At 39.2% G+C, this 19,135-nt stretch overlaps 1 protein-coding gene across 2 annotated transcripts in view; it reads right to left on the bottom strand.

Moving 5' to 3' along the window:
* SGCD (sarcoglycan delta) overlaps window positions 1-19,135 on the bottom strand; it is an 818,344-nt gene that overhangs the window by 323,216 nt on the left and 475,993 nt on the right. For both annotated transcript variants that reach the window (XM_015585199.2, XM_006906453.2), the window contains one exon: window positions 11,105-11,293. In XM_015585199.2, coding sequence (XP_015440685.1) covers window positions 11,105-11,293 — 189 coding nt within the window. The remainder of the gene's footprint in view (window positions 1-11,104; window positions 11,294-19,135) is intronic.

Here is a 19,135-nt window from a genome sequence, read left to right as displayed (position 1 = left end):
AATGTGCTGAGTCTTTTACCATATATCTAATAAACACTGGCTCCATGCCTTGCCGGAGTCTGCAAAAGGCAGTTGATGCCAAGGTCTACTGCTCATTGTTCATTCTTATTTATTCTAAAGTTGGGAGGCTGACTAGAGTATTTATTAGGCATGAGACCTTAAGCAGATTACGGAGCCTCAGCTGCTCCTTCAATCAAAAGGGTAAAATTAAATTATCCCTGCCATGTCTCTTGCGTCGAGATGTTGGTAAAGAATCACATAGCAGGCTTTCTAAAGTGCAAAGGACTTTTACAAGCACAGGATATTATGAAGGGAGAACAGAGTTCTGGTTTTTTTTTGTTGTTGTTGTTTTTTAACAGAGTATAGTAGGCACCTAAAAATACTTGTTGCAATAACAGTGGTAATTATGTCCACACAGTGATGATGATAATTTCATGGATCTTTTAACTGTTAGTTTTAGAGGAGGAGACCACACACCAGGGCCTGACCACAGCATCTGGTCATACTGGGTATTTGATAAGTGGTTATTCAATGCTCAAAGGTATTATTTTCCACTGAAAAAGGCTTAAACTGACTCCAAAGTTCTTTCTTTACTCATTCTTTAACAGTAAATACTTGTAAAGCATCTACTGTTAGAAAATCAAGTTTTAAGAAATGTTAAGAAATTCTCCACTTAATAACTAACATTGGTTGATAATTAAAAGCTGATCAAAATGCATAACTTTATCCACACAAGCATTAGTTAAGAGGTTTTCCCACGAAACAGAATGGCTATACTACCGAAGAATTTTTTCTTTCCTTTAATCTCTTATTTATCAAAACAAGTAGTTCGATTATTCACATATGACTTGGTAAAGTCAGAAAAGTAATTCAAAAGGCAACCAAATCATAATTGCTATGACGCAGATGCCAGTTATATAGTTAGTATGAGTCCTTAAAAGATTCATGAAACTAAAACTGCTTCAGTAGTCTATGGCTGAACAAGCACTAAAGTCATTTTAAAATGCCCATTCCTCATTACTCCTCCCTATATACTGACCATCACTGCCATTGAATATTATGCAAGTAAATACATTACTGGTTATGATACACGTATTACATTTTTGACAGCCAACGTTTCTGAAGAAAGTTAAAAGCATAAACTTTCAGGTTAGACAAACCTAGGTCTCTATGCTGACTCTACTGTATACCAGCTGAAGAAGTTGGGCAGGTTAAGGATGCTCTCTGTGCTTTAGTGTACTCATAAGGGGAGATGATACTACCCTTCTCACAGAGTCATTGTGAAGGATGAGAGAGGTAATACAGGTAGGCACTTAGCACAGTGCTCAATATAAGGTGTGGTGTTTGCCTGGTAAATAGCAGCTGTTGTTGGTATTGTGGCTCACAGTTCTGGAAGCCAGAAATCTAAAATCAAGGTGTCACCAGGGCCACACTTCCTCGGGAGGCACTAGAGGGGAATCCACTCTACCTTTTCCTTCTTCCAAAGGCAGCTGGCGTTCCTTGTGGCCACATTACTCCATTCTCCACCTGTATGGTCACACTGCCTGCTTCTCTTCTGTCTGTGTCAAATCAATCTCCGCCTGACTCTTATAAAAACACTTTATTGGATTTAGGGCCCAACTTGATAATCCAGGATGATGTCCTCATCTCTAGATCCTTAACTGAGATAAGGTCAAATATGACAACATTCACAGGTTCCAGGGATTAAGCCAAGGACACGTTTTGGAGGGCCACCATTCAGCCCACCATAGTCTCTCATCCTACATGCTCTTCCAGACCATCCCAATCCCACCCTCTTGTATGTGTGGAGTCTATGTGCCATCCCCGTGAACCTAGACAGGATTCTGTGTCTGCCTAGACCTGCAAAGTGGAAGTGACATGATCTGACTTCTGAGTCTAGGTGGCAACAGCATCACGCGCATCCACCTTGTTTAAGTGGAACACATTCTGGAACCCAGCTCCCATGCGAACAGGACGCCCAAATTAGCTCGCATGGAGGAGCTCACAGCCAGCCTCTACTACCCACATGCATAAGTAAACATGCCTCTAGATGATTCCGGCCCCAGCTGCTGAGACGCCTCAGCCTCAGATTCTCCCCAATTCAAGTGCTAGCAGAGAGAAGCTGTGCCCACTAAGCTCTGCCCAAACTAGAGATTCCTGAGCAAAATAAATTATTGCTGTTATATTAAACAACTAAGTGTCTGGGTGGTTTGTTGGGTAGCAATAGATAATAAGACCAATTATTCATTAAATAACTGAAGACATTAAGATTAAAAAAAAAAAACAGCACATGAGATGTATTTCCTGGCATTTAGCATCTTGGGTTTTTGTCTAAATATAGCATGAATGAATATAAACACACACACAAACACACTTCTAGAGCAGAAAGTGATTCAATATCTCTCATTCTGACTCGAAGAATATGGGAGGATATAACAATTAGACACAGAGACGATTTGAGCTCTGAAGGATCTGTATACCGCTTGTTCCAAACTGCATATTTTACATATTGGGAGAAAAAGGCTCAGAAATGGTCCCTGACCTTTTTCCACCTCAATACAGCTCGTCATCCAACAGAAGCCCACCTTGCTCCTCATAGCTAGGCAAGACGAAACACTTTTCAGTCTATTTTCCCAATTAGGAATCCTGAGAGGAGGAGAGACAACGAGACAACGAATGGGTGTGTGGAAAAGGAACAAAGCTTCTATAAACAGTTACTCTGGGCCATCTGTTCATCAGATTGTGAGAAACTTTCTTCTCTTTCTGTTAAACTGAGTTTTGTTTGTTTGCTTTCCTACCTAACCCCATGGCTCTGGGTCTTGAAAATTGTTCAGGGCACAGAAAGGAAAGGCAACAACTGCTATATGGAAAAAAATGAAAAACTTCTTTGATCAGGGTCTTGGTACACTCCCCAAGACCCACCTGAGGAATAGGGTAATAGATTCTAGACCTGTTCTGTAACAGAGAGCTTTCTGCAGTGATGAAAATGTTTCATATCTGTTCTTCAGATAATGGCAGTGACTAACTCCACATAGCTCTTAACATTTCTGACGTGGCTGCTGTGACTGGGGCACTGCATTTTTATATTATTTAATTTTAATTTCATATTGGACAGTGCGGTTCCAGACAAAGCATTTACACAGGCACCTCCACTTAGAAATCCCAGCTAAAGATTCTCAGGTGACCCAATTGACCAGAAACCTCACATTTACTGGGTTTCTTTCTACAGCCTGAATCAACCCCCCTCTGCTATGGAAGGAGTGACCCTTATGGTAACATAACCCCTGGAGATGTGGAACTTCTCTCCTACGACCGCTTAGTGCCTCAATAACAGGGAACAGAGCTCCAAGACGCGGCCACGGCTTCCAATTTCTGAGAGTTATTCAGAGTTCATGACCGCATGACTGATTAGACCTAAAAATTGCATGTGTGAGCGGCTATGTGTGATGTATGAAGACAGCAATATTTCCAGGGAGATTTTCTGACATTCTTTATTTTTCTCAATTCGAGATGCAAAAAAAAAAAAAAAAAAAAAAAAAAAAAGAGTTTTGAGTGTATGAAAACTATAATAGTGGCAAAGGTCATGAATCTGATCCAAATAATAGGCTAGAGTTGCACAGTAATTTGTTTATAATTGGCTCTCAGTCTTTTCTGTTTGACCTCTCAAGAGTATAATTTGCATCCTGTTTGACTTTACCGGCGTCAGCTCCCCTTCTCCCCCACCACCCCCAACTTCCTTTCTCTCCAGAGGCCTGAGCTCTCAATACTGGAACCACAGTGTCAGAGGCTTTGCTATAAACTTTAACTCAACCACTTTCAGGCTGCAATCACGGTGCTTTCTCTACTTTAAACACCATTCGAAAGGTTATTATCCATCTTATAAGACTCAACTTAAGAAGTCTTCCAGTGCCTTCTAGCTTTAGCCGATTTTTTCTTCATACTCGCCTAAAAAATTTATCATTTTTGGAGCACATTAAAATGACACGTTTTTTTCTTCCTAGTAAATGATCTATTAAAGTATAGAATTTTCTTTATTACAATCTTTAGTGTCCACACAAAGCACAATGTACTGCACAAATAGTGTGTTTAAGAAAAACCGACTGAACTGAGGAAAATTTGCCCAATAAATTGTATAAATTTGTAGTAAGCTTGGTTTATAGCATTTTGCGGCGATTAAAATGATCGAAATCATTCTTGATGATTTGCATTCATGCAAAGGTATAAAGCACAAAAGCACAGTAAGCTTCAAACCAAATAAGACATTACAGAGCCATATCCCAGGACTGCTCATGGGACAAAAATCAATTGTTGCCTCTTGTTTTTCTGCATTACAATTTTCATGTCGTCTAACAAAATAACATTTGGGCAACTTTTCAGATTGATGAATTTGAGTTAATGGAGGGCCAGCGACCCCAAGAGTCAGAGTGCTGAGAGACGCAGGCACGATGTCCTCCACATAGGAACCCTTTCCAAGTCCCCAAGTGGAGCTGCCATCTGTGAATAGGTGCTACTCTAACCCACAATATAGTCATTAATGGCATTAAATAAAAAGTACATCGAAAGCCAATCATATCATTTTCTCTCATTTGCTGAGCAAATCTTTATTATCTAGGATGATGTCTCCTGCTTCTACTTCATACTCCATTATTACTCTTCTTTTCTTATGTAATTAAAATGTAGCAGGTAGTTGATATACAGGAGGGAGTGTCTATATTAAAAATACCTTTTCATAATCAAATCCAAGCACTCATCTCATTTATGATCTGACTACCTCAATAAATCAACTCATACTTCATTTTAAGAGAAATATAAAGCTCTATTAACCCATCCTGACACACTTTAATTTAAAGTGACTGTCTCTTCATATTTTTTCTCATTTATTCAATAAACATTCTAAGTATCTACAATGTGCTAATAAGGAAGGTGTTTAAAGCTGTGGATACAAAGATGAATAGTTTAAGCTTACTGTCTTCTGTTGTTCACAGCCTACTCCAAGAAACAACCAGGAAAATAAAGGCAGTACTGCGTGTCCCCCAACCCCACCCCACCCCCTGACTGCATGACACCAGGCACAGCAAAACACAAATGTCAGCTTCACCCAGTGTACTTTGGAGAATAAATGAGAAGATAAAAGCTTAAAAAGGGCAACATTTACAGAAAACCAAATGTAGATACCATTTTTGAATGAATTTTGACCTCTTTAATGGGAAAGAAGTCTGGGCTGCTCAGAACAGGACTCTGGGAATGACATGGCCTTGTTCTCCCAGGCCACAGCCAATGGGGTATCTCACTGGGCCTATGGGCAAGCAAGCAAGGTATAATATGGTGTGCAAGATCCTCTGGGCCAATGTAGCTCCCTCTCTGGGATTTCACCTAGGCAACAAGAGCCTGGGACAGGTAGAAGTGGGAGCTCAAATGGACAGGTCATTGTAGAGGGCAAGGCAAAGGCAGATGTATAAAGTTGGAAGGAAGAGGAAAACCTGAACAAACACAGGGAGTTAATCAGAAGCAAGGGTAGGCAGAACGCAGCCTGCAAACAGAAGAGTATGTTCCAGGGCAAGATCAATGCCATGAGGTCCAGGAAATCAGGAGGTGGACATCCCCAGAGGGCCCCTTGGTTCCTGACAGTGCTCTAGGTACCACGGCTGTGAGGCCCACCCATGCTCCCATGAGATCCTCTCCCCTACCCGTGGCATGTGCACCCTTATTCCCCTTTACTGGACTTAGTTGGACAGGGTCGCAATTTTTTGAGCCTTCCCCAGGCAAATGATGCATCAGCATTCTGAGTTATGGAACACACTGGCCATTCTCTCTGGCTTTTACTGTTTCACAATGTGTCCAATTTACAAGTATTAGAATGCCTTCCTCTGACCCTCAGTAGATCTTTATCTTACTTTAGGGTAAATAAATCATGTTTTAGACATTGCACTGAACAAATCCAATTTGTCTTCATGAAAAATAGCACTTCGAAAATGGGCAGTATAGTGTACTGGATGGCATGATCAAGAGGCTGAGCTCTAGAGCCAGACTCCCTGTGACCTGATCCCAGCTTCATCGCTCAGCTGGCAGCATGACCTTGGGCAAGTGACTGCACTTTTGGGAGCCTCTGCTTCCCCATCTGTAAAATGTTACAGTGGTGCCCACCTCACAGGGCTTTTATGAGGATTACATAGGAAGAATATAAGTTCTGTAGAAGTTTTTATTAAACAAGTGGACATTCATTTCTTATGTAATCACAAATACAATGGTTTGAATTTTGTTAATTTTGATGAAGAGAAATAGAAGTTAGGAAATCTATTATACACAGGTACACATAGAAATAATTTATTGAGGATCTACCATATGCCTGGCACCGACTAGGTACTTGACATCCATCATCTCATGAATGTGGTCTGCAGGAAGGCAGTTGACAATTAACAAACACAAGCTGACTGTGTACCGGGCATGAGGCTGGGGCGACAAAGATGAACAGAACACAATCTCTACTCCAGAGAAGTTTCTGTCATAATTGGGGTGCTGAAGCTGGGTGAGGCAACCTCGCTATCTACTTTGGTTCAATCATCTGCAATATGAGGATGTCTGATGAGGTGATTCTTAAGGTTCCTATTTCATCTAACCATGAATTCTTTTACACTCACTAGATTAAGAAATCAAGCCACTTATTAATAATTACCACGCCTTTTAAGTTTTGCCACTTAATAACCACTTGTTCTAGATAATTAATACCGTAGTATTTCGGGAGGTCTTTGAGGTCAAATGTAAAGCCCAAAAGACAATAACCATAACGTTTGCACGGGAAGGTGCTTTATGGTCTTAAAGGACACCTAAGTCAACGCATTCTTTTCTCTACTGAGTCCCAAGGAACAAGGTATTGTAGTTCATGGCCGGCCAGGCATCCAGTTCCCTAACACTCTTGCTAGGCCTTTCTGCACTGCCCTGCAATATATCAAACTGGTTAACAGACCAGGTTCCAGTCAGACTGATTGGATTCAAATCTCTACTCTGCCACTCTGGAACTGTGTGATCACAAATCAAGTTATTGAGCCTCTCTCCTCCTTTATGAAGTTGATATCATGACACTACCTACCCTCCTAAGGATAAAGTTAGATAATATTTATTCATTGCAAGAGCATGGTGCCTGGCACAAAATGAGCCTTCAACACATGATGACAATGACTGTAGTAAACACACACACGAAGCACCTACTGTGTGTCAAGCTCCGTTTTAAACACTACTTTCATCACCTCATTTACTCTTCATAACCATCCTGTGACTAGGTAGGTACTCTATTATTCTCAGGAAACTGCAACACAGAAAGCTTGAGAAACTTGCCTAAGCAGCAGCACGTAAATTTGTACCTAGAGCATCTGTCTCTGGAGTCTGAGCTTTTAACCACTACAAGGGGATGTAGGGTTGCTCATGACATTCTGTTGCCAACATCAAGACTCCTTGTGGGTCAGAGGCTCCTACAAAAGCTTAACATGAATTAACTCACTGAGTCTTCACACCAACCTATGACACAGATATTAAGTTTATATTTACATTAATACAACAAGGGGATAAACAGAAGGTAGAAACAGTAGAGGGAGAGCGTCATCAGCTGCAGTGCAAAGAGAAATGAGATAAGGACTAAACCGTCAGGACTAGCAGGAAACTACTCCAGGCAGAAGATGTCATCGGAGACTTCCAATGGGAGAGAAATTGGTGACTAGATGACACAGGGTGGGCAACAAAGATGATAAACCATTTTGCCAGCTTCAGAGTTTTGCCGACGAGACAGATCTTCATAGCAATTAGGGGGAGGAGGTACTGTGTAGTGGAAAGAGTTGAGCTTTGAAGGCAAGACCCAGTTCTGTTACTTTCTAGCTGTGTGTTTTTCAGAAAATCCCTCAACTTCTCTGAGAGTTGGGTGTTTACTTTTTTACTAAAATGTACATAATGATTCTTAATTTGTAGAGTTTTGAAAATTAAATGAGATATTTTAAATGCCAAGCACAGTGATACACAGAATAGATAATAACTATTTGTACCCTTGTACAGCACAGAGTATGATAAACTAGGTCAACTCATGGGTGTTCACAGCATAGGTAAACCACACACTCCTCCATGTAGGAAAAAATTGAGGAGAAAAGTATAACCTCGCTGTCCTGCCCAGTAATGAACATCAGGATATTGTGCTAAGAGCAAAGGAGAACAAAATCATTTTTCTTCTGATTTATATCTGGGACAAAGAAAACTTGGTTGGCTGCCTGTCAAGAGCGTTATAATGGAAGGACTCTTCCAGCATATATCCTTGGGGATGGCACAGAATGCAAGCCTGACAACGCAGTGAATTCTTGATATCCAATCTTGGATAAATTGCCAAGTCCTCAGAAACACTTTCAGATGACATCATTCTCTTGGTTCGTTATTACTCAGAGGGTTCGATTACAGTGTGAGCTTTCCCAAATCCCAAAGTACCTACTATTCCAGGCATACAAAATAATCGCCCTTCCCTATTGGCAGTATTTTTAAATCCCTGCACAAAATGTTTGATGTCTCATTGATTCCCTTTGCTCTTTCACCTCCACGTTCTCCAACAAAGCATTGGTTAATACTTCATTCATTTTCAAGATCTTCACCGTCAGTAAATTATTATTTGAGGAATAGAGTTATACTTCTAAAAATATGTTTTATACTGTGGTTGGTAGAAAAATATGCTTTGAACTTTCAGGGAAAGACTAATTTTCTGGCACTTCAGCCCTATTTGCTCAAATGCATTACTGTTATAAAGCACCAGTTATGGCTAATAATAGCATTATTCTCACCTCGTAAGTACTTGGTTTGGTAAAGCTTTAAAAACTCTCAACCGTGGCAATCAATTTAGTTAACTATGGGAAATGGCCTATTTCGTAGAGATTATTACCTTAATGTCATATTGCTCCCTAAGCTCACACACACGCAGAATGAATCATCACTCAGTACATACTTACATATACCTCTCATGATTAGGCTTGCCAGACAAAACATACTCTAAAGGCCATCTATATATAATATCACCATTATCAAGGTTTGAGTTCATATTCGCCATGCTCACCCCTAAATCTTGTAAGTTCTATAAATTGACTTCAGGTCAAAATAGATGAAAATAACAAAAATAGCCCCAAGTAGAGTATTCAGGAAATACATGAGTTTTGGCTGAGTTCCAGTGGGAAGGTCATGAATTCCATCTTGCTTTTTGGGCCCTGCAATCCAAACACCTCACCAGCCAGAACCTGGGAGTATTCCAGAATGTCTTGCAGTCCCTCAACTCCTACATGTTCCTATATCCAACCAGTAGTTGAATTGATGTGTCATTTCCACCTTTTAAATGTCTTTTGAACATTTATTCTCCATTCTACTACCCTAGCTTCAGTCTTTCCCGACTTAATATGGCAATGCAGAAACTTTTCCATTTTATAAGTTTGTGAAATACAAAATAATAACATTACATAACATGCATCTCAACAAATAGTAAATGTGGTGACTTTAAGACCAAATAGACCCAGGACGCCCTTTAGAGCTCCGAACCTTGGGAAACTTTTCCCATTATATCGCATCCTCACCTGTGCAGGCATCTGGACTACAAATCTTATCACATTTCTCTCACCTGCTCAAAACACTGCTCTGAATTCTGTCTGTAAAGAAAGTTAAAGTTCAAAAAGCACCTACTGAGTCTAACTCAGAAACAGGAGTTAATGTGCTCCAATAGTCTAGAGCATGTTGCCTTGGACCCTACAATCCCCTGCAAACTGACTTGTACCCTCTTTCAAACTTAATGTTGCAATACTGAAGAGTTTTTTCAAAGAACTGCACTATTTTCCTCCTCAAGAAAGAAATCTATAAAACTAAGGTAATTTTTCGACTAGTTTCCTAGCTTTAACTACAAGTATTAAAAGGGAGCCATTCCGATGCCTGAAGTAGTATCTCTAACCCAGGTTTACAGAGTCCTAATTAAGTCCCAGTGAAGGACCAATAGCCCTTTCCAGGAGTGATGAATGAAGGCACACAGAGAAAAGATGCAGCGAGCCCTTGCTCTTCCCAAAGTTCAGTCTGCCTAAGAAACGTGCAGGAAAATTATTATCTGGAGTGATTAACTGTAATAATAGATACATGAAAGGAGCTACAGGAGCATCAGGAAAGGTTCTGCAAAGCTGGGAAGATGAAGAAAAGCAGTCCAAGAAGATCATACTGCCCAGGCAAGGCAAGGAAGTGTGACTACGCATACTGTGTTAGGGACAAAAATGAATTACTTTCGACATCACAAGAAAGGAAAGGATTCCAAGGGCAGCAGATTACTGCCCTTTATGCCCTCATTAAAAAGTTAAATTACTTATATTGCTAGAATTGCTAGGAAATCTTTTGGAAGACATAAAAAATCTCGGAATAACTCCAGAAATAATTTTTGCCAGGATTTTCTTTTCATTTGAACTTTGACAAGTAAATATTCAATCAGCAGAGTGGCCCCAATTATCAATAGCAAGAATTTCTTCAAAAAAGTATAAACACAAATTCTTTAAAAATGAAATATAGCCTTCTCTCATTTCCATCTTACCCAAGCAGTGGCAAAGAGAATTTTCTCCCCGCAAATCAAGGAGACTCAATTAACTATAGTAATGAAATAAATACCAGGTATAAGTAGTTAAAATTCCTAGATAATCTCCAAAGTCTAATTTTATTCAGATGTTTCAAATTTTACCTCATAAAACCTTTCACAATCATTACTAAACTTCGGGAAAACTTACTACTTTGAACTTATCCCATATCTCCTTCTGCAGTATTTACTCAAAGTGCTTGTAAACTGCAGGATATAGAACACGGTTATCAAAACAGAGGGAAAGCATATGCAAGATTGTAAAGCGGGGAATGCCTCTAAATTCGATTACCAACCTCCGAGGAACTGCGATTACAAAGAACTGAGTCCATCCTCACAGGTAATCTAAAAAGAATTATTATTATTTTAACCAAAACACCGGGTTGCCGCACATTTTGAATACTATTCGAAACCATTTTTTCACCTTCCTCTTTGCCCCACACTTCCTCTTCCCCCGAGGAGAGCTAAAGAAACTTGTGTGGTTTTACTTACAATTGTGAAGTTCATGACTTTGAGAATCCAGATGGTCATGGCCAAGTTCACCAGTATTAAAATCATCAGGAGCAGGACAAAGAAATACAGGCATCTTTTCCGCCAGCCATAAATCCCCACTTTGTATACCTGTGGCCCCTCGGAGCTGGGCATGGTGCTCCGGTGGTGTGTGTACTGTTCCTGAGGCATCTGAAATAAATGAGGTGAGAGAGAAGCACTCGCATTAAACTGCCAAGAGGAAAAAGGATAAAGGAAAAGAAAGGGGAAAAAAATCAACTGATGAAGAGATATGGTTGGCTGCTATCTACACATTCCACCCTCCTAACAACTCAAAATCTGTTTCCTCTGGACAAAAGTGGCTCCTCTGGATGCTTGCGTTAGGCTTCTCATTTTATGCAGCCATCTCTCACGATGTACACTGAGACATTCGCATACACGCATATCGTGGGAAGGACAAGACTCCTAGGAGGACATTTTCCAAATGTCTCTTAGAATCCAACATCGTCATGAGGGAGACAAAGATTTTTCAAATTCCTGAGGCTAAAATTTAGAATTCGTCTGAGAAAATAAATTTACCCCAGCAGTTCACTGTGATGGTATAATAATACTATTCAGGCAATTTATTCACCGGTAACAACCTCAAGCGCAATCATTCCGTATTGCCAGAAAGTCAATGGTGAAGGTAACAATTTTGATCTTCTCTCTCTTCCAGAGTTCAAAGGGGTGCTGATGAGCACAAAGATGAAGCCTCACTTGACTCAGGAATCTTCAACAAGTGATAGCTTGGGCTTAAATGCTTCCCTTGATGGAGAACTTACTACCCTCAAAGTTAGTCCTTATGAGTCAGACAATTCTAATCAAATGTTATCAATCAACTAATTTATTTAAAAAACATAAAGGAGACTCAAAGTCAAGTAAGGTGTGAACACGCCTTCCGAGGGCTTGCAGGCTAATGGGAGGAATGAGCTAGTTAAACAGTGAGTATAGTAGAGTGTTAGAAAAGCTAAGTTAGGAAAATATCTGTCGATATTAATAGGCCAATCCCCTTTAAAGTAAGGAAGCTGCCCCAAACCCCCATTGTTGACACAAATTATCTTTATACCAGCACTACTAATTAGGTACAAATCTAAGTAAGCATATCGCTTACCCAAAATTCTAAAACCAAACCAAATTTTAAAATGCAATACAAAGCTACCAACATGTATCATTCAAAATGGGAAATAACTGACAACTACAAAGGGTGATGACTTGCTAAAACTAAACGGATAAGTAGTACCAAGGACTTGAGCACAGCATCTCCTGGGCACAGCATCCCTACTCTGCCACGAAGCACGTGAAAACAGGGCCCCTACTGATTTTCTCCAAATTATTGCACAACCTTTATTTGAAGATTTTACTTCATTTAGCCCTCATACAGGCATACTTCATTTTATAAGAATAATGCCTGCCTCTGTTTAATTTCATGTTACTTGATAGCAATTAAATTAGTGACATGTGGTGCCAATGTGACCATGGTGACAAACAAAATGTGGGCCCTAAAATCACATCCTTGGTTATTAGGTCATCTTCCAGATGGTTCAGAATACGATTCTTTTATGGTTTTCAGATAATCATTGAAATGTATGCATAAAATCTAAAAATCCCTCCAGAGAACTCATGGCCTTTAGATTTCAAGTAAGAATTCACTTGAAAAACCAAGTGAATTCTTACTTGTGGTCAACTGAAATGCTCAATAAAGGCCTGCATGACATCTGTCTCATTCTAAACACTATCCTAGCACTGAAATCGGGCGCTACGATAACTATCTGTTTAAATATATGTGTGTGGAATAAATAAGTGAAAAAACAAATGCATAAATGATGAACAAATGGATGATTTTCTACCCACTATGAAATCTGCTGCTGTCTGGGGGCATACAAAAGTTGAACCCAAATACCATGGGGAAGTTCTAGTTTATATCTTTGCAAATTTCCATTCCAAGCTCCCAAAGCACTGGGTTCCCAACCAATCAGCGAGGTTTATGCTATAAGAAAATCTCTATTTTACTATTCGGCTCCTTACAATTCTGTAGATCAGGGCTATGTTCTAACAACATGGGAAGACAAAACAGTCATGGTTCACTGGCCTTTTTACAAAGATCAATTAAAAGAGAGAAAAGTGTCTTATAAGTCTTAAGGAAATTAGGTCTTTACTTTGTTAAATTATATTCTGTAAATTAAGAAAATGATCATAGAATCTTAGAATTATATCTGGAATGTCCCTTGATTCTAATCAACTAATTTTATAAATGACCTGATTTAAGAATAGAGAAAGTGACCCACCTGTGCATGGCTAGGGTAAGGACAAGACTAATAGTAGTTGACTCTTGTAGGTATGATGAACAATGAGAAGTTCTTCACAAATAAGTGGACAAATGAGAGATACTGTCACCTCACCGGTTGCCTTTTCTCTGACATTTGCCCCAACCAATGGAGGAATTATATAACTTAACTACAAAACAGAAATGACATGTTCAATATCTATAAGAGGCTGGGGAGATGAATATCACACTTAAAATTGTTTTTTTCATACACAGATTGTTACAGTTTGCCAGATATTAGGGATTATCTCCATCCGGGGTTCTCAATCCTGACACACATCAGATGTACCTATGGAGCTTTTCAAAACATCTACACTCAGGTCAATTAAGTAAGTCACAAGAGTAGGACCCAGGCACCAGCACTTTTAAAAGCTCCTCAGATAATCCTAACGTGTAGACAAGGTTGTATACCACTAGTCTAGAATAATGTCTCTTGATGCAGCAGAATCCAGAAGAAACTTTTAACAAATACATATTTAAATTCTGAGCTCTACAATGGAATTAGAACTGTTAAAAAGCTTTCCAGGTCATTTCGAGCATTTGGGATAACTTATCTAAAAGATGGTCTCCCTTTTTTTTTCATAGTACAACCATTTCAAAACAAAAATCTTGAAGCAAACTCTTCATATAAAATAGGAAGAAAGCAGGGCTCCTCTGCTTAAAGCAAGAATGAAGGCTTGGCCACTTCTGTAGAGCCCTTGAACTCCTAGAAACCACTGATGTCACCCGACACAAACTTATTGACTAGCTGAGTTGCTCAAAGCCCAGAAGAGGAAGCAGCCCCCTTTCAACTCATATAGCGAATTAGAATTCAAAGGGGATCAGAACTTAGATCCTCAGACGCCTGGTGTAATGGCCTAGTCTCTATGTCACGAGGGCTCCCATAGTATCTCCACCGCAGCCCCTGCCTACTTTCATGAGCCAAGAGAAGCAAAATAACTCCAATCTGCATCTCTGTAATTAAAAAAAAAGATAGAGTGATGGATAGATCAATCAATAGATACATGAGGAGTAGGGAAGAGAGTGAGCAATTTTATATGAAGGATTTTGTTAGGAAGCCTTGTCAGCTGAACATAAAGTAATGGACACATCTGTTGTCAGGACTCCTGCCTGGAAAGAGAAAATTTAGATATGCTGAGTACATTAATTTTTTTTTTTTAGTAAAAAAATCAAAATATGTTGAAATGATAAAAACATAAGAGAAAAGACAATCTCCAGACTGCGTTTCTTTTTGATTCTTCCAAAAAGAAGTTTGCTGTCCAAGGAATGAAGATGAAGTTTCAGGTCCTTCCTTGTCCAGGTCCCTTCCTTGGCCCTAGGAGGGGCTATAGTGATGCTTTAACAGCTCTATACATCTTAATAAAATTGGCTTAAGAAAGATGTGTTATCTGCAACTAGCTAAGACCCTGTTCTTTTACAACTTCCTTTTCTGTTGGGGGGCTTTGGAAGATTTACGTGTATTTCAGAGGTCTAACTAACAGGAACTAAAATTGGGGGTTCACATAGTTTGGGTGCAGTGGTATATATTTAAATGGTTTGCAGACACATCCCTGTAGAGGTACGTTATTGCTAGCTGTCCTGGTGTAGGAATTCTCTCAGGGCCAAAAGACGAATTCACTGTAAACATCTCCCATAATGGCCAGCACCAGAGAAACCAGAAGCTACTGGGACATTTTTTTCTAATAATCAGCTATATAAAATTTCAAATGCAGAATTCCATTCTCATTGATCCTGGTCAAAATAGAAATTCTCTCCTGTCAAGAATATACTCAATTCAGCATCTATAATTAAAATGCTCCAGTTTTTCTTTTTTATGGGAATCATAGAAAATTGAATTAATCAGAATTCTTGTGTTTGCGCTGTGTGTCTGTATTCTGTATGCAAAGTTACATCTTTTTGCATCGCAACCATCCATAATAAAAAAGTAACTTCCATTGGAATTTACATAGGAGACGCTTGTCTTTCGATTGTCTGTACAGAAAGTGAAAGTGCCAAATAGCTGTAATATAAGGAGACTAGGAAAGAATATGCAACCAAAAACTAGAATAAGTATGTCAGTTTATTATTAAAATATTAATATTTTCTAGATTTTGATATGCCACCTGCTAAAATTAATAATTTTCTTTCTCATTCTAAATACATATTCATGTTTTGAACTTAAGTTTATATTTCTAATTCTTTGGTTTTTCTCTTAAAACAGCCCCACATATTGTTTAAGCTTCAGGCCCCACAAAACCCAGATCCTCCTCTTGCCCCTCCCGTAAGGGGCCTCAAGTGTACACCAGAACCTCTGTGTAACACCACCACGAGACATCACTGCTTAGCTGAGCTCAATGGGAGGTACAATTACCTATGTTCCACTGGAAGTGATTTTCAGACTTTTAAATGCATAAGAAACACTCTGAGAAATTGATTAAATGTAGATTCTTAGGCCTCATGCCAGAAGATTCTAAATTAATAAGTCCTGGTGCATCCCAGAAATCTGTGTTTTTAACAAGCACCAAAACTGATTCTGATGCTAATGGACGAGTCACCATGCTTCAAGGACACAGATTTTAATCTAACACAGAAAAATATGCCTGGCCCATCTTCGCCTCCACTTGAGTTGTTTCTCACCAGATCACTCTCTTCCTCGCATATTCCTACATAAACGTAGTTTGCCATCCCTCATATTTTCACTGTATTCCTACCTTGGAGCTTTCATTTCCATCATTCTTTCAGCAGTATATTGAATATTATGCTCCTTGCAATGTTTGGTGTCTTGCTTTTCCAATGAGCACAGATCTTTCTGCTATATATAAAAATCTTAGCTTACTTTTATTATCTTCTCTATATGAGGCCTAATTTTAGTCTCATTGATGCCCAGGGTTCCCAGGTCTTTGGCAAACCCTTGGAATCTCATAAGGTCATCCATCTACTGAATTGGCCCATTCAAAAATCACTAGTGATGTCCCTGATCAAAATTCAATGTACTTTTCTTCATGCCCATTTTCCTTAAACCCTCTGAAGCTTTAAGTCTTTGCCAACTTCCCCCTCCCACCCAGAAATTTTGTCCTTTGGCATTTATGACTGCAGGTCCAAGGTATCCTTCCAATGCCTTTGACTACTATCAGTCTTTCCAAACTCTCCTCTCTGCTTCTTTCTTTGGGGTTCACATTTTGAGTTAGTGTTCTCTCTCTCTCATCTCAGACACAATGTTCAGTGTCATATTGCACTTTGTGCTATGAGAATGAAACTCAACTTATCACTTTTACTCATTCTCATTTCGAATTGGATCTGCCTAAATGTCTTTTACCCATCTACTCTCTCATATAATAACTACTGATCATCGATCAGATTCCGTATACTGTGCAAAAGGTCTCAAGATACCACAGGTAAGAAAAATTGCCTTGCCTTTATGCAGCTCACTGCCTGGGTGGTAGGGGAACAATGAACAAGTAAATGCACAAAGAAACAAAATGAACTGTATGAAGCACATACACTGAAATATATATCTGGTAATGTTAAAGAAAGCATCGTAGGATGGAAGGCATTTTATAAACTCATCAAGAGAACTCTCTGAGGATGTAACATTTATGTTGAGACTTGAAGGATAAGAAAAAGACAGCAAAGTGAAGACCGGGATAAAAACTGTCCCAGGCAGATGAAAGAAAGCAAAGGCCTCAATGTGGACAAGGTCTGTGTGACTGGCTATAGTGAGTGAAGTGGAGAATGGCGGGAGAGGAGGCTGAAAAAAACTGGGAGTCAGACGACGCTGGGCCTTAGAGACCGTACTGAAAAGTCAGAGGTTACCGAAAAGTCAGTGAAACCAATGGCAGAATTTGATACAAGAGAGTGATAATCTGATTTATAATAGTAGCAGGTCCCAGACCACAATAGGTGCAAGATAAATATTTGTTATTTGATGGCATTTAACAATCTTTCTTTTTCCTCCTTCTATACAATTGTATATCACAACACTCCCAAAAGTTGAATAATTTGGCAAAATGAATCTCAATCAGTCTAAAATGTTCCCTGAGGAGGCATTTTTGCATCTGTGCGGGAGTATTAGGCATGTGAATTTTAAAAAGGAATCCCTCTATCCAAACACACCCGGTTCTTACAAGACAGAATTACTTTCCATCAGACTTTCGGATCAACTTTACTTTGTTAGACAACATTTTACAGTCATATATGTCATCTCTCTGAATATATCCTAAACTTTTCTAAGTATTTACAACTTCTCTTAACTCCTATAGCACCTAAACAATGGTATGTGTATGTATCTATGCAATTCTGTCTAGCTAGCCAACCTTAGCATACATTTGTTCAATAAATGAATAAATGTCAAGCCAATGTTAAATAACAAAGCATATACTCCAGTAATAAGTAAATAGCTATAAGATCAGAAGCAAAGGAATGAAAACTTACACAACTTGCCCCCTTTCCGAAGGTGCATGCAATTATACTCAGGTTAAGTAAGCTTAAACACAGAGCATTAGTCTACTCTTTCATCAGGTTAATTTCAGTGTTAACCTATTTAAAAACAAATCCAGTTGACTTAAAGATCATTGGTTTCTTGCACACAAAATGCAATAGCATTATATTCCCCAAAGAATATAGAGCAACTTCCTGTTGCTTTGCCATTAGACAGCGGGGAACTACCAATAGTCAAGGCAATATCATAACATAACCATAATAATTGGTTAATTAAATAGTTGCCAAATATATAGATGTAGGGTTTCCAAGAAGGTGATTCTGGATGTGTGTATTACTAAAACATGATTTTGAGGGCCATAATCTCATTCAAATGTTCATACCTGGGATCACATACCATTATAGTATCAAGGCCTGATGCTAATTTAATGTGGGAGTCTCAGGGAGAAGATTCATTTTAATGCCTGGACTTGTGAAGAACCTCCTCTTAGGCTGTGTGATCTTGTTTCACTTCTGCCACTGCAGCCACCACCAACCCTTCAGTGACTTTCTGATACTTATGCAGGTTTTGCCAATGGCCTCGCAAATGCCCAGCATTAGTCATAGAAGCCTCAGAGGGATCTGCACAAATCTCATGATCCCTGTGAAGTCATCACAAGGATCCTTGAGTCAGGCTCGGCCTAAGTGGTCCCTGGGACCTGTAGCTGTTTATCATCTAATTAAGGAAGTTGCATTATATGTCCAGCTTAACCTATACTGAGGTTCAAAGTCATGAGTCCCACTTCTTTGATAAGTCTTTGTTATCTTATGCAGAAAATGGCCTGGTCATACTCAAGTGGTCATAGATGTTTTACCATGTTGACTTCCCTTCCTAAATCTGGTCAGTACCAAATAGCTACTAGACAATCTTGTATTGCTCCTCTTCCTACATTTCAACAGTTGATATAAGAATGATGGAAGGTCTTGAGGCAGAAACATACACTGCTGGCATACTTTGTGAGGCTGAGCACATATTCTAGAATAATAATGTTTCACCCATCACTTTCTGTCTGCATTCAGTGTTTTGATTCAGCAGGGTTCTTCTTCAGGAGAAGAACAAATGTTTCCCTTTTTTTCCCTCCCAAAGAAATATCTGGAAAGCAGTTATGGTATCTACATTATCAACCTGCTCTGGAAGAATAAATTGTTTTGAGAGATGATTAAAAAACAATCGGTAAACTTCTAAAGACATATCAGTGCCATCAAGTTTCCTGCTG

The sequence above is a fragment of the Pteropus alecto genome, unplaced genomic scaffold (genome assembly GCF_000325575.1).
Source record: "Pteropus alecto unplaced genomic scaffold, ASM32557v1 scaffold40, whole genome shotgun sequence".
NCBI lineage: Eukaryota > Metazoa > Chordata > Mammalia > Chiroptera > Pteropodidae > Pteropus > Pteropus alecto.
This window is presented reverse-complemented; position numbering and strand designations above follow the sequence as displayed.